Consider the following 20,106-nt stretch of genomic DNA (forward strand, 5'->3'; position numbering starts at 1 on the left):
CTCATTTACGTCACTGGGTGTTCCTGGAGGGGTTGTGAACACTGGTAACAAGGAAAACAAAACTAACCTCAGTGCCCTGGGACTTTGTATAGAATTGAAAGCAGAAATATTTGTGCTCCAGAAAAAAAAAAAAAATACCCTTTTTATCTGTTTCCTGTTCTAATTTTTTTTTTTTTTTCTTTTGTGCGTGTGTGTGTATGTGTGTGTGTGTGTTCTTGTAATTTCCCCTGGAGGGGCTGGGGAGGGAGTAGGACAGAGGTAAATCAGTAGGGTTTGAGGGAGTCAATATTCCCAGAGGAGGAAAGTTGAGCATCTCACTTGTGTACCCTGTCCTGTCTGAATGTGTCACTGGGGAATTCAGATGCTTCAAGTCATGAGGAGAGGTCTCAGACTGAGCTCTCCTCTACTTGTGTGAGCAAGCCAAACTGGGCATGCATTTGCTTGTAGGAGTAATAAAAGTGCCGAAGAGGAGAATTGCTGCTGAATGGTTTCAGACCACTTCAGCTTATTCGAAGACCTAAGTTTTGCTTTTATTTTAATTCCTAAAGGAAAAAGATTTCTCCATTGCCCTACCTGAATGCAGTTACAAGGAGTTTGTGGCAGTTACAAGGAGCTGTTGGGTTTGTGTGTGTCAAATAAATTCTTTCAAATGCTCCTTGCCATTGGCTGACAGTGCAGTCACCAGGGTCTGATCATGGAGAAACTGTGAGGGGGAGACTGTGTGAGCGTGCAGAGAGCAGAGACTGCTGCACCAAATCTCTTAGGGGGAGAGCACAGCTAGAGATTACAGTGTTACAGTGTATCAATATTCTGTATTTGTTGATTGTCACCACCAAAAAGTGCTGGAGCAGAGAGGGGAGCTTTCCAGGCAGCCTGAAGCTTTGGGATTCAGCTGAGTGAACTGCAAGATGAAATACAATCCTCTTGCTTCCCATAAGTGCGGTGGGTTTTTGGCAGCGTGTTTCGCTTTCTCAAATGCGATCCAGCCACACTGCCTGGCTCACAGGCAGCTTAGCTTGAGGGGAGAATGGAGGGACACACTGAAAATCAGGTCTCAGAAGTCGATGGTGTAATGGGAAACAAATTCCCAGGGAAAGCTGCAGGGATTTTGCTTTCTGAGCGTGGTTTCAGATGAGGAGAGAAGGGCAGAGCCGCTCCATGGACTGGTGATCTTGAGTAGCAGTGCTTGGCCCAAAGGCTTGGAAATTTGGATGAGCAATTGCAGCTTAGATGTTTTCACCCTCAGAGCCTGGTAACAGCAGGAGCTGGAAAGCAGCATCTCCCTAAGGAATTGTTAGTACTACTCTGCCTTCTGCACCCTGGATTTCCAAACTCCTGTCACAGCTGAGTTTGCTAAAGCCAAGGATGTCTCTTGGCATTTTTCTCATCACCCCCAGTCTTAATGAGAGCTCTGAGACACTTCTGGCCTAGCTGAAATGCTCCCTCTGAAAGTGAGGCTTAGGCTGCCTTGCCTGTAGCTTTATATTTTGGGGACACAAATGAGACTAAAGCCTGTCCTTCCTCTAGCTGGTTAAAGACATGCATTTTGAGAAAAACACTACTGGAGTTAAGAGAGTGGGCAGAAGTGGTTATATCCACCTCCAAGTGGGTTTTGTATGAAAAATAAACACCAGACAAGAAAAAGAGAAGGTGCGGAGGAAGTTGGCTGTGGTTTTAGCAGCCTGTGCTCTCTCTCTGCGCAGGTGGAACAGCACCAGGGAGGCCAAATGTCCCTGGATTAGTGTGAAGAATGACAGGGGTGGGAAAGTGAGGGGAGCATGGCTTAGGGCAGGCATGAGAAAAATTGCATCAGCACTACGGTACCGAGGAAGCAAAAGAAAAACTTGATCAGTTTTTCTAGAGAACAGGAGCCTGGAAGTGACTCAGAAGGCAAATGGTCTGGTTGGGTGAACTCTTTCCTGCTTTGTGTCACTGAGTTCCTTTTCCCCCCTCCAGATACCCCTGAGACTTTGTTCTTGCAGAATTGTGTAAAATCCCCTTTGCACTGTCAGGTTAACTGCAGGGGGCTGTCCTGTCTGGGAGTGGTGCTCTGTGGGTCAGCAGGAGCAGGGTCCTGCTCTGATAACATGTGTTTTATGGACTTGTTTCTGGCTGTCAGACCACAAGGTGAGGGAGTTGGGATTTCCTAGGCGCACCCAGGTACATATGTAGAAATAAGTTTAGTGGAAGTTAGGAAAGTGTGTGTGTGTGTGTGTGTAAGATTTTCTTCTTCCCTGAATTTGAAGCTGATACTAGGTGAGGAAAAACTGTATTTGAAGGGTACCTTCCTCTTTCCCTCCTTGTCATGAAAAGGAGCAGTGTTTCCCATCATTTTCCAGGAATCCTAAGTGATGATAAAGTGAGATAAATTTTATTGCTATGTTTGTGTGTATGAGTTGAATCCAGGACTCCCTGGGGAGTCCAGGTTTTCATTCCAAAGAAATACTGAGGAGCTACTCATGTCCCATGTGGCAAATGCACAGAGCAGTCCAGTTTGGCTGGATGCAGGATAACAGCTCCAGCAGAGCCCCTAGAGATCCAGGCTGTGCAGGCACTTACCATAATGGGCTGAGAAGAAAAGGTTGGAGAGATCACAGAATGGTTTGGGTTGGAAGGGACTTTAACCACCAAGTTCCACCCCCCTGCCACGGGTAGGGAAACCTTCCACCAGACCAGGTTGCTCCAAGCCCTGCCCAACCTGTCCTTGAACACTTTCAGGGATAATTCACAGCTTCTCTGGGCATCCTGTGCCAATGCCTCACCACCCCATGGTCAAGAATTTCTTCCTTATAGCTGTCTGTATCTCTCCTCTCAGTTATAAACTGTTCCTCTTGTCCCTATCTGCCTGTGTAAAAAGTTCCTCTCCCTCTTTTTTATGAGCTCCCTTTAAGTACTGGAAATGTCCATATGCAAATAAAACAGAAAATTCCCTGGAACACTTCATCCAGGGCTTACTATGGGAGAGAAAGCAAAGTGAGCACTGCCCACCCTAAGGGTGCCACCCTGAGTGCCCAAACCCTCGGTGAGGACCCCCTGTTTTCAGAAGGGCTTTGTGGGTGGTGAATGCTGAACCAGACTGGCCCCACCACTGTGGGCAAATTAAAAATGCCTTGATGAGGAGAGGAGGCAAAGGGATGGAGCTCTTACAGCAGGAAGACTTAGAGGTGGATTTTTTAACATAATCAAAGCAAACAGTCTCCTGTGTCAGAGGAGTGGAGGGGAAAGGGCTGTTTCCAAACCGCTGACAAGGATGTCTGAATTCAGGAGAGGTGTGGGTGATCCCAGCTGCCTACTTGCTGCAGCTGCTCGTCCCTGACATCAGCAGGAGGGTGAGGTCCTCTGGACTTTGCACAGGTTTATTCTGTTCCTACTCTGCAGTTGCTTAGGGTCGAGCACCTCTGGACAGGGGAGGTCAGGTCAGGAGTAGTTGTCACCAGCTCAGATACCACAGAGGTGTCTGCCTCCTCCCTCAGCACATCACCCATACCATCTCTGCTTTCTCCTGCCTTCATGCCTCACCTTTTCCCTAAGTCCTGGGCAGTCAGTTTGGCCCCTGTATAAACTCAACCAAACCCCAGTGTTTGTGCTTCCCAGCCCTCTCCTGAACATCTCCAAGGGGTCAAAAGAGGCAGCCAGATGCTGATGGTGCCCTTGTATCACTCTGCACACGTTGTGTCTCCCCTTCGCATTTGTATCCTGAAGATCTGGGCCACGTTCTTCCTTTCCAAGTGACGGGAAAAGGCAGATGATCTGTTTCACATTCAGTGCTGGAATAAACAGAATGAACTTGTTTCTGAATGAACCAGATGTATTTTTTAGGCTAAGTTCAAAAGGAAAAGGGACAGCACGATGGTGGACCCACTGAAATCAGAGAGGGAGCTGGATGAGCTCATTGCTTTATCCTCAGAGCTGAGAAGCCTGCTAACAAAAGGCAGATAGATATTAAAAGTGCCTTCAAATGCCAATAAATGATTCTCCTTGGCACCTCTTCAGAGCTGGCAGTCTCCATAAATTCTCTTGCACAATTTGATTAAGCTTTGGCTTTCAGCATGAGGCTGATATTTGAATCTCTCTGTGAAGCTCCGTGCTGGATCTATGTACGCATTTTTCCTTTATTTTATTTTTCAGAAATGCTTTCATCTTGCATTTCCTGGTTGGCTCCACAGCCGCTGCTGCAAAAGCAGGGCTCTGGAGCCTATTGTTGTTTCCCAGCTGGGGAGGAGCTCTGCAGTTTTAAAAGATCTTTTGCCTAGACCAATTCTGCCATGAACACACCGTGGTGAGGTGACAGGGCTGTGCCCCCCACCACAGGTTGTCTTCTTACCACTTTTGCCTGAGCTTGCACATCCACATCTGTAACCTGCTGTCTCTTACTCTTTCCATCCTAATTCTCTAACACCAAACAGCTTTTCTCAGTGATTTTAATCTCTTCTGTTGTTTGATCACACCTCTTTCTCAAGTGCTCCTCTTCCCCACAGTGATAGTCCCATGCTTCTGAATAATTCACTCTGAAAGAAAACTACAGATATCTGTATAGAGCTTGCCAAGGCCAAATTCACCTTGAAATAGTCATTAGGTCTATTCCCATTCGCTTTCCAGCAGGCTGAAATCGGCCTCTTGTTAAAATCTGCAGCGTGCAAGCTCACATTCACTTCAGAAAAAGCTCCTAAACCAGCCTATTTGAATGTCATTGTGACTCATCCTTCTCTTTCCTGCCAGGGATGGGGGAAAATGAAGGTGTATTCATAGTGCCAACATTGTCTTCCCCATCTGTTTTTCCCTCCTTGCTCCCTGGTGCTCAGGAAGGAGCGATTCCCACGTCTGAGCCCAGGCTCCTTCCTCAGCTCTGCCATATCTAAACTGATATTAAAGACGCATAAAAGGGGTTTGGTGAAGCCCGTTAAAATCCAGTCTTGGGGGAAATCCTAAGGATTCCCTTGAGACTCTGGGTCCAGCCTGGATTTGGGAATGATGGGGCCAGCTCTGGCCATGCAGCCCCTGGCAGAAGGGGCCAGTCCCTCTAACTGGGAGGTCTCCACACTGTGATAGAGGTAACAGAGCTCTGACTGACTGGGCTATCCAGGGCTTCAGGTCTTACTCGTCCCTCCAGCTTTGAACTTTATGACATGCTGTGTCCTTTCAGGAACTTTAAAATTAAAAGAATTGAAATATAACCAGGACTACAGAAAAAGCTCCTTTGAAGTATTTTCTTTTCTCTTAATTGGACTTTACAGGTTTGTTCAGGGCACTTTAGTCCCCTTTGTACTTGACCCTATGTAAATAGACCACCCAGGGCTGTGTAACAGATTCCCAGTTCCTCTTGACAGGACTATCAGAAAAGGATTAATTGTTTTCCCCTGCAACCCAAGGGAGATTTTACTCCAGCTTAAAACGAGAGCGGGATCATGCTCCCAGTCTGTTAATAAGCGTGATGCTCATTTTGCCTTCGTGTTTGTGCTCCTCTGATTGATGTATTGGTTTAGTAATGGACCTGCATAGCCCTGTGCTGTACCTGTAGCCTGGCTGTGGTAATTGAAAACCAGCAGCAAGGTTTTGATATTGTCTGAACAGCCCCTGCAGCTGTGACCCCTGTGGGGGTGACTCCTCAGCTCTGAAAGCACAGCTTTCTGGGGTGCCACCCTGACTAAAACCTTTGTCAAGTATTCCATGTAGCCGGTGACTGAATTTAGTGTCTGCTTATTATTACTCATTAGAGAATCACCAAAAGCATAAGTGTCAAAAATCACTAATTATCCTTAGGGGCTACTGCACTTGATAGTTGTGGCCTTTTTATTCTGCATTAGTGTTGATGAGGGGGGAGAGGCAAGGAAACAGGTAGATTTCAGCACAGTGGGGAAGTCTGTAGCTATTCAGGCAGCATTTCATTGTGGCAGTCAGCAAAGTCTCATCAGTTTACACCACGGGGAGATCTGGAGCCAGATGTGTCTGTCCCACATGGGAGTTGCTCTGTCCACCTGGGTTTATTTTGCTAGTCAGCCCACCTTGGTTTATTTTGCTATTCTCTTGCTCAGCACTGTTTGCAATCCAGTTAATCCTTCTTGTTCCCTGAAGCTCTGTCTGGGCAGCATCGAGCAGCCATTTCTGCACCAGGGGAAAGCGAGATCAAATTTATCTGCTTAATACCCACAGCACTGACATTTTGTCCTTCTTGCCTGGGGCTGGCACATTGAACATGTGACTGCTGTCATGCTTATTGTTACATTCTTCTGGCTTTTAGGGAGCTGGGCTGAAGACTTATTTTCACCTCCCTTCCCCTTTTTATCTGGAAAAGGAGATAACAGATATTTCACACTCTGTCTCTTCCTCCCCTCTCTCCTTAAAATGCTTCCAGGGCAGTCTTGCACTCCTGAGCCTTGGCACTGTGCTTGGTGGACCTTCTTTGCACTGGAGGATTTCAGCTGCTCCCAGTTATGTGTAGGCAGGACTGCACTGTGGGGGTACCCACACCCTGTGGGGTCACATCCTGGCTCAGCACCACAACAACTGCGCTGGTAGGAATCAGGGCTTCCAGCAATTGATCCCTCTGTGTGCAGGAGAGGAGCAGAAACACCACGTGGCCTCTGATGCCTGCAGTCAGAGCAAATCCCCAGATGAAGCACAGGTGGCATTTGAGAGAGCCACGGTGACTCCAGGCCTGCTCTCAGTGCCTGGGGAGGGTCAGGGGGATTCCAGCTTCCAAGTGCCTGGCTCACACCCACAACCAGGCACTGCCTGAGCTGCCCTGAGTGCAAGGACTTCCATGGGACAGCTCTCTGACCACACCTTTCAGGTAACTGGGCTGTGCTGCCTCCCTCCCTTCCTGTAACCCACTCACGTGCAAGCCCTGGATTGCTCTTGCATGGGGAAATGAGGCACGTTTGTGAGCATCACCTGGCAGGACTGGGATGGAGGCTGATGGGAGCTTTGCCCAGGAGAGTGAAAGATGATTCTGGCTCAAAATGAGCTGCTCTATATTTAAAAACAAACAAAAAAAATATTCCTGGCTTCCAGTCATTAAAAATAATACAGACATTAACAGACAGAGCCATAGAACCATCTTTCTTCTTCTTTGTTTGAGGGCTGATGACACCCCAGACCGTGGGTTTGTTTGCCTTACATAATAGGCAGCCAAACTGTTTTCAGCAGCTGCAGCATTCAGTCGAGAGATTCATGGAGGGAAGCCTTAATTAGAGTAATTGCTCTGTTTATATAATGATTCCCTTTTGTCTCAGATCAAATGGATCTTTGAGAAATCTTATTTCCTTTCCAGTTAATTTCTGCCCTGTTAGTTTAGCTCATGAATCTTAATGAAGAGAAGCACCTTGGGTATCTATCTCCTGATCTCCTGCTCTCCCTCATTACTGGAGGGGAGACTGAGGTGAATTAATCACCTGTGCTGCTGCTGCTGCTCTTCACTTTGGTACCAACATGGGAGAAGCACCAACAGGCAAATGTTAAAACCATGAAAATGGAAATCTTCCATTCCTTTAACAGTTTGACTTGACTGTTACACTGCCACAAATTGAGTAGGGGCCCTGTGAGGCACGGGGTGTGGTGCAGAGGAGGTGACACTGAGGTACTGCCATCCTATCTGTGACAGGCTGCCCTTGGGCTCCTGGCACAATAAAATGATGAATTTTCCTCAGTCTCTGTTCCCTTCCTGTATCATTGGGAATATCCTCCCTCTCTGCTTGTGATTGAAAGATGAGCTGCTGGGACACAGGCTTTCTCTTACAGGGTAAATACGCCAAAGTCCTGGTGGGAACTGCTGTGCCTAAAAGGTTCTTTAGCACAAGAAAGAATGGTTTCTTTCTCATCCAGATGGCTGACAGTGTGAAGGGGCAGGCTGAGCAGAAAGCTGTATTTCTCTTTCTGAAGTGCAGCACTCCAGTGACAGGATTGAGCCTCGTTAATGTTTTCCTAGAACGTGATGCAATCTCACGTAATCCATGATATTACTCATGAAATAAATTGTCCTGATGCAAATAACACATAGGTCAGTTACATAAAACCAATCAGGGATTCCAGTATTGAGAAAGGAAACTTGTAATTCAAGGAAATTAATGCAAGGAAGTGGCTGGTTTGTGCAAACATCCCTGCAGTGACTCCCAGGCTGTTAGACTGATTTGCAGACTCAGCCTCTTGAGACAGAAGTTGCAATGCTGCACGTGAGCAGCACTGGAAGAGTCCACTGCAGCCTTGTCCAGTGTCCTGGGAGTCCTGGAGCCCTTTTCAGCTCGGTCTGAGCCGTGGGTGAAGGGGAGGACCAGCACAGGTCCCCCTCACCTGCTGCAGGCTGAGCTCCCAGGGCTGACTCAGATTTCCCCCAATGGTTGGCACTGCTATGGCAGCATTTTTTCCTTGTAGCTTCACGGGCACTCTGTGGACTAATCCACAGCTTTTAATTTCTTGTCATGGCTTGCTGCACTTTGTCTCAGTGAAGGTTTTCAAACGATCTTGTGAAGTCATGGTTTTGGCTCATGCCAGCTGCTGGTTTTGGCTGGGATGCTGCTCGAGGGGTTAGCTGAGGTCAGGGAGAGCCTTGCTCCAGTTTGCTGCTCAGCAAACTGGTGTAGCCCAAAGGATCCCAGTCTGAGGATGCTCCCAAGGGGCTCCTTACCCTGGGAATGGGATCATTTCCCATGGCTGGATGCGGTCACAGAGCAAGGGCTTGACGGCCTGGTTCAGGTTTGAGCTTGATAGTGTTGCTATTGGTTTTGCTGGGAGGCATCTTGGATTTGTGTTTCTTTTTGCTCAGGAACGTCTCTGGTTTGCCTTGTTGTTGTTAGTGTTAATTTATTTCTTCTTAGAGTTTCTTCTTTTCTTCATCTGTGTGCCAGAGGCTGAGGTTTGTGCTGCATTCATGGTTATTGTGGAAAAATAGCGATAATTAAGCATTAGCAGATGACATCTTTCCACAAAAAAACTTTCTGCTGAACATCTCTCACCACCTGCACTGGAGGGTTGTCCTTGGAAGGACGCTGAGGGCTGTCAAACCTGTGAAGCAAGTGTCAAACTCTGGCCTTCCCAAGAATGCCAGGAACAGCCAACACTTTGCAAGACATTTTCCAGCTGTTTCTGAGTGCAGCCAAGGGGAGCACGGGCAAGAGGAGCTGCACTTCTGAAGACCTTTCCCCTCTGTGTGTGCAGAGGACAGTGTCTGTGCAGTGTCAGCACTTCACCCCTCCTGCTGCACAGCAGCCTCTCACATGGTCAGGACAGAGCTATGGGCTGCAGATACTCGTTTCAGAGATGGAGGCTGAGCTTGTAATTAAGATTTTTCAGAACTCTTGAGCTCTTTCCTTTGCTGGAAGTGCCATCAGACAGCAGAGGCAGCATGAGATGGTCTGCCAGATGCTGCCCTGCTTCAGCAGAGAAATGTCAGTGCTGCCTCAGGCAGGGAGGAAGCAGGATTCATGGGTTTTGGAGTCTTTGAGAGGTCATTGGAATCTTTTGGGTTTTTCTGCCTACTGGGCAACACAAACTGAAAATTCATCCATCTCTGTGTCAGTGCAATGATTCCTGGTGAATTCAAATAGTGTTTGAGAGGCTTTGTTACTCATTTTAGTGGAAGCGGTCTGCAAAAAATTTCATTCTGTCATTTTATGTACCTCTTACAGCACAGCAGGCAAGTGTTCCAGCGCAGAACATCAGTGCTGTCTGTCTCTGCTGGAGTTTGTTTTTCAGCCCAGATAAAGACTGGAGCCTCTTCCCAGAGAAACCCACCCCCTTCACCCGACTGTGACGGAGCTGCTGCCTCCAAAATCCACCAGGATACTTTATGTAAGGGAGGAGCAGCCACGGCCAGCCTGTGTTTCCCATCACAGCCCCTGGGTTCAGAGGTGTGTGTGCATGCACAGGCTGGGTAAGCTGGCACAGTGCTGCATTGCCCAGAGCACAGGGCTGTGTTTCACGTGCCACGTTGCTCAGAGCCCCATCCAACCTGGCCTGGAGTTCTTCCAGGGATGAGGCGTTTTCTGGGCAACCTGTGGCACATTTTTGCCAAAGCAGACCAGTGTGAGTTTGACTGCCATGAAAGGAGAGCCTCTGCACATTGTGTTCATACTCTTGGTAGAGTTCATGGTCTGTAATTCACTTTCAAGGTCCTGCTAGCCTGTGTTGGGTGCTTCCAGTACCTGGGAAAGAGGCTTAGAGAATCCTCTCCAGAGTGATTTATGGTGCTGTGGGGTCACTGCAGCCCCTCGTGCTTCACAGCCCTGGTTTTACAGAGCCAGAGGGGCAGCAGCACTGAGCATAAGTCAGTTCATTCCTGTTGGAGGCAAGGAATAATTCAGAAGGGTTTTGTCGAAGCCTGGTATCGGTTTCAGGAGCCAAACCAGGGGAATGTGCTCCAGCAGTGGATGAATTTGAATCCTTCACTCTTCTCCTGCCTCGTTTAGGCATCCATTGTGGGGTGGATGCCTAGAGTTACCCAGATGAGGTTTCCCAGTCTCTGGGTCCAGTGGGTGAACCTGAGCTGGCCACTCAGATTCAAACGTTTTTGATTTGAATGTTGTTTTACTTTCTCAGACCTCAGAACAGCCCACCTTAAGGGGTGGCCTTTGCCTAATCCTCACTGTCCTAACAAAAAGGGTGTTTTAAGCAGCCAGGAATGAATTTGTGTTGGCTCCTCACTTGTTGAATTGGGTGCTTTTACTTGGTGCAGTTTTGGCATCATGTGGAATACATCAAGCAAATAGGAATGTAAAACACACTTTTATATCCCAGGACTCTGAGCTGGTCTGGAAATGGGCAATTGGGTTCAGGTTTTGGTCTTATATGGTTGGGCATGCAGGGGAACACAAGAAAAGTGTGTTGCCAGTCCTTTTCAAGGTTTATTTACTTTCATGATTATTTTTTCCCTTTCCACATTTAACAGAAGGTTTCCTGGTGTAATGGAGATGGCGGTAGGGCAGGGGCCAGGAGACATGTGATGTATTCCCAGATCTTTTCTCCGTTTTCCTTTTGTCTTTTTGGAATGTTTTGGTCTATACCACTCCCAGCACCAGCAAGCTCTGGTCTTGTTTGAGCTTTCTAGGTGTTCTAGCAATGCAAATAAGAGTTAGTGAACTGCAGATAGCCATCTGTGGGGACAAAGAATGGATTTCTAGAGAAAGACAGGGCTGCCAGGAGGTTACTGATCTGTTTTGCAAAACAAAGAAGCCTAGTTCAAGACTTGCAAAAGCTTGTCTGAACCAGGTCTCTCAGAGATTTTGGCTTGACCCATTTCTTGTTTGAAAACCAGGCTGTTTCTGGGGATATCACTATCCCACAGAAATCTTGGGGCAGTCTCTTGGGAAAGAAGTTGTGTTGAAGTTCTGCTGGTAGAAAGGGAGAAGAACAGGCTGGAAGGCTTGAGGAGACACAGAAGTTCTGCTGTTCCTTGGGCCTGACCCTGGAAATGCTACATCACCAGGGGCTGAAGCGTCCAGAGGAGCATGGGAAGAGCAGCAGCAGCCACCTCAGCTTTGTCCCTGCCCTGGTGACTCCTCGTACAGATCTGAGTGCACCTGGCAGCTCTTCCTACCGATGTTTTGGGTGGAATGCTGGAAAACAGTTCTGCTGTGGGGAATCCTGTGGCAGCACATGACTTCAGAAGGCTCAGGGTGGAGCTGGGGGGGGGGTTGTGCTGATGCCAGCAGAGTCTGGGGGTCCTGCAAGGTGTCAGCTAAAGATGCCCCGTCTGCTTTGTCCTTGTAGGTCTCTCAGAACGGGGTGAAGGGGAGAATTCAATAAATCAGGCAGTCATCTTCCTCCTCTCCACCTTCTCCCTAGGTGGGGAATGACTAGACCTTTTATCCACTTGTCCTAGGAGAGTTTGTACCTTGTGAAAGGCTCCTGCAGTCAGAATGAAGTTGTTCTCTCGCCGCACCTCCCCTTCTTTTCATTTCCCCATTGCTGGGATGCAGCAGACTTGGCCATTCCTGAAACAGTGACCGATTGTCTGGTTTGGCTGCTTCAGCTGTTTGCTAAACATAATGCTCTTTCATCTTCCAGGAAATCGTCTGGACACCTCCACCGGAGTGCAGCTTGCTTTATGCTGCTGTTTCAATAGGCAAATAAAAGCAGCTATTTTCCCAGCTTAAACATAACCTGATTTCTTCAGTGAATTGGAAATACTCTAGGGAAGGGGAAAGATTGTTTATTGCTGAATTTTCAAGGACTGTAATCCTGAATTAACAAGCCAACCAGCTCTTTTCCTTCCTGGGGAAAGGATTCTCCTCCTCCCCTTTATGAATATCCGCAGCACTCACACTTCATCATTTTCATCAGGACCTAAGGGGCACCCACCAGGGCCCTCTCACACCATCTGTGTGATGTATGGCTTTCCTAATTGCTCCCTGGCAGGTCAGGACACTTTGGCTGTGGTTTGAGATTTCTTTTTGCTGGCAGCAGAATAAAAATGTTACAGAATGAAATCCTTTCTTGGCGTTTCGGCAGCGAGAGAGGAGACGGTCACCTGTCTGCTCTCATCAGCTCAGGGTCAGAGGGCTCCAAAAGCCAGAGCCTTGCTCATTTTCCTCTGTTTCCTGAGACGATAGGAAGAAAAGGGTAGGCATCTGGCAGTGCTTCAGCAGGGAGAGGTTTAGGAAAAAGGCACAGCTCAGACCTGACTCCAGGCCAAAGCCTGGCTGGGCAGCGTTTGACAGCAAGCTTGTACTCCTGAGAAATTAATACAAGAACAAATAATGACCAAACACGCTGGTCAATGTTTGTAATATTGCAAGTGATGCAATTCAGCTTTCTTACTGCGGTAATCAAGGATTTCACCAAAAGCAGAAGGACCAGGGAGAAACACGCCCCGACTTCTTCCTCTGGGGAGTGAGTCGAGTTCCTTGCATGCGGTTCCATTACGGGGAGCTCAAGAAGTCCGGCCAGCAACTGGGTTCAACAGGAAAGCTGAGGACAAGCTTTTGTGTGGCTGCTAATGGGGCCCTCTCCCGTGGCCGTGCCGGATGGGAGGGAACAAACAGCCCTTTCTGTTTTGCAGTTCATGACAAAGAACCCCACGATGCGGCTGGGCAGCCCCGGGCTGGGCGGCGAGAGCGCGATCCTGCGGCACCCCTACTTCAAGGAGCTGGACTGGGACCTGCTGAACCAGCGGCTGATGGAGCCCCCCTTCAGGCCCCGCATTGTACGTGGGGAGGAGGGCTGGGGGAAAGGCGTCCCTCGGGATTTTTTGGCTCTATAAGCAGGTTTATTCCCGTGAGACAGGGAAGAGAGGGAAGCGAGGCCTCTGGCCCTGGCTCGGCTGCTGGTTGGCCACCTGGTCAGCCGCCACTTTTACCCTCCAGGCAGCTCAGGGAAAAGATGCAGATTTGTAGAAGCACCTGCAGCATGTTAGGCACTCAAGTACCCTTTGGCTTGCCCCAAAGATAAACCAGGGTAAGTGATCCTCATCCTGCTCACTCCACCTACCCCTCCACATCAGGGCTGTCTCTTCCTTGTCTCTCTGCTCAGGCCACTGTCAGCGACTGCTTCAAATGGCAGAGAGGCTGCACAGGACACGGTGCTGGCCCTGTCCCCAGTGGTGTCACACAGCCCTAAAGATGTTCTGTGAGAGGAGAGCGCTGCTCTTCATGGGCAGCCTTTCCAGGGTTGTCTCTGTGGCTTCCTTGCCTTTCAAATTATTTCCTGGGGTGGCTCGTCTCATGCTGTGGTCACTCTGCAAGCTCTCAGTGGCAGTAGTTCACCGAGTCCTGCTCCCTAAACACTGGGTGCAGGGTCAGGTACTTGGGGAGGTGTGACAGCTCAAAAGCAGAATTTTGAGTTGCCCCTTAGCCTGAATCAAAGGCTAAGGGAGCCTGCTCAGTCTGCCATGAGCTGGGCAAGATCTGGGAATGTTAGACTTCAATGTCAATACATTTTATTGACCTCAGTGTCAATAAAATATCTTGCTCTGGGTGCAGGAAAAGCAGGCGCCTCATGAAAATGTGCCACAAGCCCAGTTTGTGTGTGTGCATTCTAAACAGCCCCGCTCTGTGGCACACAGCAAGGAATCCAGCACCTGGCGGCCTGCCATTTGTCTTCCCACGGCCCAGTAATTCAGTGTTGTGCAGGTTTAATGGCTGGCACTAAGAGGAGTGTCCTCCACCCCCTCCCCAAAACCCAGCTGAGACACTCTGCAGATAAGGAGGGACTGTGTGGAGTCAGCCAGTTGGGAACACAGCTGATAACTGCACGGGGTCTGTGCTGCCACTGGAGAGGAGGGACTGATTCATGTGCCCTGCCTGGCCAGGGAAGCCCCAGAGTGGCTGTCAGTTAAATTTGAGAGGGGGTTCCCTGTCAGAAACCTTCAGAGGCTGCAAAGGGCTTTGCTCTGTGAGAGGCTCTGTGGGGGCAGCTGCTCTCAATGAGCTCAGCCTGGGTTATGGAGGTGATGGTTCAATGCACTCACTTGAAGAGCAAGAGTCAAGCAGATGATACATACTTTTGACATGTCTTTCCTTTGTGTTTTCCATTTGACAGAAATCCAAAGATGACGTGAGCAACTTTGATCCAGATTTTATAAAAGAGGAGCCCATCCTGACCCCCATTGAAGAAGGGATCCTTCCAATGATAAACCAAGATGAATTTAGAAACTTTTCATTCACCAGCCCAGAGCTGCAGCAGTAGCTGTGGCTCTGGAGAAAGGTTGCTGAGAGGAGTGGGAGGAAATGAAATGAAAACCAAGTTTACCAGTAATTTCATTCTCAAGGAGTAGCAGTGCACTGACTTGCACAATACAGCAGCACCACTGTCAGTGTTACCTTAATGTGAAATTGAAACCTTCCTGTGTTTGTAGAACTTCTGCAGCTCTTGGATCAAATATTGAGAGGGGTGGAACAAGCATGATCTTGTAAATAGTTGATGCAGACAGAGCATTGGATGCTGAGCTGGTTGGCTCAGCCTGAATGTCACCGCTTGCAGTGGATTCGAGGAGTTGGCATGAGCATGAAACAAGTGTCTTGCAGCCCTGAGCCAAACAGACTTGTTACGATGCTGATTGTTTGCAAGACTCTTTTGGAGTCCCAGCACTGTCCAGCGTTTTGGAGACGTGATCTGACATCCCGTGGCCTGACTGAACCAGATGTTCCTACTGACTCTACCTGTTTCCTGCAGTATTTATTTCTTTCCGAAGCACAAATGGCTCTCTTTGACACTGTTTGGGTTCCCATGTGAAATATTTCATTGTGCTGACTAGCAGAAGGAAAAAAAAAAAAAAGCCAAATGCCCTGTGCCCCACACAGATTCTTCCAAATCAAAGGGAAGTCATGTGCTCATAGTGTTTTACTCTTTGTGCGTGTTGAAAAGTTTTAGTGTTTGCATTCTGTGAAATGCCTTTTTACACCGTGCATCTTCAATGCTCCTTTCTTTGCCTCCCAGCTGTTTTCAACTATAACGTAACTTGTTGTACTGTTTATTTAGGCCCTTTCTATTTAATTATGTTACACAGAGCCCCTTTTGTGGGTTTAGTGCCTCATTAAAATTTTGGTCCAAAGTGGTAGCACTTAAATTATTTGTGGCATTATTGCGATGGGAGCCGCAGGGCTGGCAAGATGCTTGAAAGCAGAGTTGTCAACTAACAGGTAACACAGAAGGACAGCTTTCCTCCCATGAGAGTGATAAACCTTATCTAAAGATACAGAGTGACTTGGTTTGGTTTGGATTTAAGAGCTCATTACTCACAGGGTATTTATCAGTTACATCCTCAAGCTTCTGCTACAGGCAGACTGAGATGATTTTTCAGTGCAGATTTCAGAACCCAGATGCTCTGGGGGATGGTTCTGTGCTTTTCCTGTTCTCCTGAAACTTGGATAACTTTTCTGATAATTTTCTCCTTGGCAGACCTTTGCACTCCTTGCTGGGCTTGAAGCTATATGACAGGTTTATAGCCTCTTCCTTGGGAAGATATGAATTCCTGGAGAAGGAAAAGGATTTCTAACCTCTTGCAAAACTGATGATGTTTATATAGGGCTCCTCACAGGCTTTGACTTGAGAGAAGGGTGAGGTGCAGAGAGAGGGACAGTTCTGCACAGACCTTGCCCCACTGCAACTGTGGAGGTTGTGTAGGGGAGGAGGAGCCTTGGGCATGGAAATTACAGAGGTACAGCACATTTCAGCACAGACTTCTGGTCTGTACCTGCTCACCTGCTGTGAAACCAAGTTAGAAAGAAGAAATCAAAGCTGAGATGTACATGGAAGAATTATTCCTTCCCAATCCAGTCCCCTCTACTCGACTGAGTCTCTTCTAAAGCATCTCTGAACTGTCTGACAGGTGGGGCTCAGTTACCCTTGGACTCTTCTTGTCTTTGTGCCTGTGTGTTCCACCAGCTCTCCCTCTTTCTTTCCTGTGTCTCCTCTTCCAGTAAGCACAGCTTCATCCTCTGATCTCCCTTCCCTTCCCTGGGCACCTTCTGGCCACGTTGCAGCCCGTCCCTTTGCTGCTGTGAAGGCACTCAGCTTCTCCAAAGCGGGGCAAGAGAGGAAAAGGACAGGTTGTGTTGTATAGGTGGGAGAAAAAGCAGATTTCCAGAAGAATCATGCAAGAACCAGCTGTGCAGGCTGGCTTGAGTTGCTTTCCCATATAAGAAGAAGCAGTCCAGGGATGGATGCATTTGTATGAGGGGGCCACTGTGGCACCTTGTTCACGTGTGAATGACACGTGGTTGCCAGTCTGGTGCAGATGTGACCCAAGGCAGTTCCTCACTCCAATTCCTACTCGGTTTTGTGGGATTTCAACTGCAGCAGTGCTTGCTTGACGAGGTGTGAGTGCAGCTAAGCTGGCCACCAAGAGCAGGAGCCCCAAAACTGTCTGAATTTTGTGCTGGTGGCTTTTTGACTCTCGCACTCTTAAGGATTGTGAGGAGCCTCTCCTTCCCTGGTGGTCAGTGCTGGAGAACAGTAAGTGATACACCCTTTTTTTTTTTTTTTTTTTTTTTTTTTTTTTTTTTTTTTTTTCTTGCCAACACAGTGGCACCACCCCAGGGTTTCATTCATTGTGTTATGATTTGGGGCTCAAGAGACCTTATGGAATAGTTCATGCTAGAGAAGCTGCTGCCACAGTGTTGCCTTCAGCATCAAAACATGATACCATTCCCATGGCCCCAGGATCTGAGAGTTTACATCCCTGACAGCATGAAGAATGTGCAGTAGTCACCTTTGGAGAGCTTTATTGGTGTGTCAACATTATATCATATTTCATATCAATACCCACCAATCTGTGTCCTGAGAGCTTGGAGAGTGGGAACTAAGTTATCTCTGGAGGTGGTCTGTTAGGGTTGTTGAGAACTGCAAACCAGAAAGCTTGTACATCTCTGGGGGATAGAAGATGGCATTTTGGAGAGCAGGAAAGCTCCCACTGTGACCACCCAGTACCTGCTGTGGCCCAGGGTTTGTTGGCTTAATGGGGCAGGGTTCAAATGGCAAAAAGAGCTTTCCCCCAGCTTCACTTTTCATTGATGTCAAGTGGCATCAGGGTCACTGCACTCTTCCATCACCCTTGGTGCAAATTTGTTGGCAGATCTCTGATTGGACTTGGAAGCCTAAGGTTCTGCTATATAGGAATTTTCCTGATTTTCACAGTTTTCACCTGGATCCCAATTTTTAATTCAGGGCAGCTCTTCCCCTCCATTGCCTGCCTGGAACTCCTATGTCTGTGCAATGCTTTCAGCCACTGGAGTCAGCAGATCCTGAGTCAGCCACATTTGGCCAAGATCCCTGAACTCTCCCATACTTTTTATGAGGAGCTACCATTTCAGTTGTGTTCCCTGAGACTCTGTCAGCAGTATGGATGAAGATTGGCTCAATAAAAAGTATCAATGCAATAGCTTTGCTTTTGAAAAAGCTGGATAAGTGTTTGCATTGCCATTGAATATGTAAAGAAATATTGATTTATTAAAGAAAGAAAAAAAATCAAGCAAGGGTACAAAAAAAAGCTCAAGAGTTTTCCAGGAGCTACCCTGCCACCTTTTTTGGCTTCGTTGCTTGCCTCAGTGGATGCGAGATGGTTTTCGTCTGTTAATTTGCTTCTGGCTTTAGAAGTATATTAAGCTGGCAGCCACAAGTTTGTAAGGTTTAAAGCATAAAATGCTTGTATTCACTCCAGTGTGAAAACTGGCAATTGAGCAAATTGTAATTAGTTCCCTTTGCACTGCTTTTAGTGCTTGCATGAAAAGAGAAGATCCCTTTGATGTCTGTAAATTTGTGTTCGGTGCAATCCTTTCATTTTCAAAGAGGTTCATGAAATCTAGCTATAAAATTCAGTGGCCTACGTCTCCTTCAAGGCCTTTGAATGTTGAGGGTAAGCAGCAGATGGTCTGGGATGAAGAGATGAAAATCATCTTGCAACCACTAATGCTGGCTCTGCTGCCAAAGACATGGTTTTTAATACCGCTGCTTGATAGGCAATGGAAAAAATCTCACAGTCTTCCAGTGCCCAAGGGATTTTAAGGTAAAAAATTCAAATCTGACTGCTGGCTGAGGATGCTTTGAATGCATTCTCAAGGACTGGCGCAGGTTCCTCACTCCTTGTGAAATCCTAAATGGTTTGCAACAGTAGTTTTTTCCCTTGGAGCTGCGTGCTCCTCCTACAGAAGCTGCTCTTTCTCCGGTTAGATTCAAGAGTGGCTCTAGTGGCTGTGGTATGGCAATGGACTTGATTAGCAAAGCCCAGAGCCAGGAGCAGTGAAGAGGAAAACATGTCTGGGATCATCTGCTCTGTCCCTTGGCCAGAAAGGAAAGAGCTGTTTGCTGCTGCCTGCTCTCCCTTGGTTTGTTCAACTGCTCAAGCGTGTAGCCAGGAGGTTTCTGCTCCTCCCCAGGGAGACCATTTCACAGCTTTTACAACTCTTCCCGCTAAGCAAATGTCCTGATATTTGGAAAAGACATGAATGAGATGAAAATCTGTCTTATCATGCCATTAGGATTCTCATTGGAAGCTGCAAGTCAGGGTTTGTATTACTAAATACATGCAGGGCTGCCAAACCAAAGCATTCAGAAATGATGAGTCAGGTTGTCTGAAAATTGTAGCTCAGTCAGGAATCAAGAGCTTTCCAAAATAATAAATGTCAAAGTCCTTTTCTTTCTCTTTTTCTTCCTTTTTTTTTTTTTTTTTTTTTTTTTAACATCTGTATTATGAATATTTTGGATCCCGACTTTCACTTCTCCACATCAATAGGAGCTGGAATGTCGAGCAATTATAATTTTTTTAGATGAAAGCTGAGGTCTGTGAATTGATGTGAAGCCAGGCATTGGAGCATGGAAAAAAATGCCAACACCAAGAGGTGGGTGATAAAACTGTGAGCAGGCATGGGATTTATGTATTTTTCCATCTCTTCCTATTGCTTATGTACAGTCACCACAGTGTGGTCCCTTGCCTCCTTGTCTCCAAACCCACAGAGCAGAGTATGGGAGTGGGGAAGGAGAAGAGAGGAAGGCTGGGGAAGGCATTTATGTGCTGTGTAGTCACCATGTGTAGGGCTTGTCCAGCAGCATTTCTGAACACATGCATCAGCCCTTGCACGGGCCTGTCACCTTCTGCATCCCACACTGCCCCTCCTGCCTTCCCCTGGGCGCAGCACTCGGCATCATCCCTCAGGCTGCCATGGGCTGGAAGTGTCCTGCTGATGGAGCCAGGCCTGAAGGAAGAGCAGGAGGTCAAAAAGCGTGGAGGAAAGGGAGCGGTGTTGGTGTTTGGCCTCTTCTCATGGGGGCTTTGGTGCAGCCCGTGTCCCAGTGATGTCCATATACATGACTGGCAGCTGAGGGAGAAGGCCAGGCTGTCTCCCCTCTCATGCCTTTAACAGAAGGTAAAAAAGAGAAGGGAGAGGGCAGTGTCCTCAAGAAACGGGGTCACAGCTCTGGGTTGGGACTGAGAAGATTCACTCTATTTTAGAGGCGACTTGCAGGCAGCAAAGGCATGCAAGAATCATCATTTCTGCCCGATCCACACATCCATGGAGGGGAAGACCCTCCATGAGGGCAGTTTGAGCGAAGAGACTTGGGGTCCACAGGCCTCAGGGATGTGGGAGTTAGAAGGCATTGTGGCAAAAAGCTGCTGGGCGGAATTGCAAAGGAACGTCCCCAAGCCCTTCCATCTCAAGAAGGAAGCTTGAAATGAGCTTG

At 47.8% G+C, this 20,106-nt stretch overlaps 1 protein-coding gene across 1 annotated transcript in view; it reads left to right on the top strand.

Moving 5' to 3' along the window:
• PRKCH (protein kinase C eta) overlaps window positions 1-15,478 on the top strand; it is a 113,337-nt gene extending 97,859 nt beyond the window's left edge. Inside the window, exons 13-14 of the mRNA XM_040068197.1 lie at window positions 12,992-13,135; window positions 14,470-15,478. Of these exons, the coding sequence (XP_039924131.1) occupies window positions 12,992-13,135; window positions 14,470-14,616 (291 nt within the window). The 3' untranslated portion in view covers window positions 14,617-15,478. The remainder of the gene's footprint in view (window positions 1-12,991; window positions 13,136-14,469) is intronic.
• Window positions 15,479-20,106: the final 4,628 nt, after the last annotated feature.

The sequence above is a fragment of the Hirundo rustica genome, chromosome 6, assembly GCF_015227805.2.
Source record: "Hirundo rustica isolate bHirRus1 chromosome 6, bHirRus1.pri.v3, whole genome shotgun sequence".
Classification (NCBI taxonomy): Eukaryota; Metazoa; Chordata; class Aves; order Passeriformes; family Hirundinidae; genus Hirundo; species Hirundo rustica.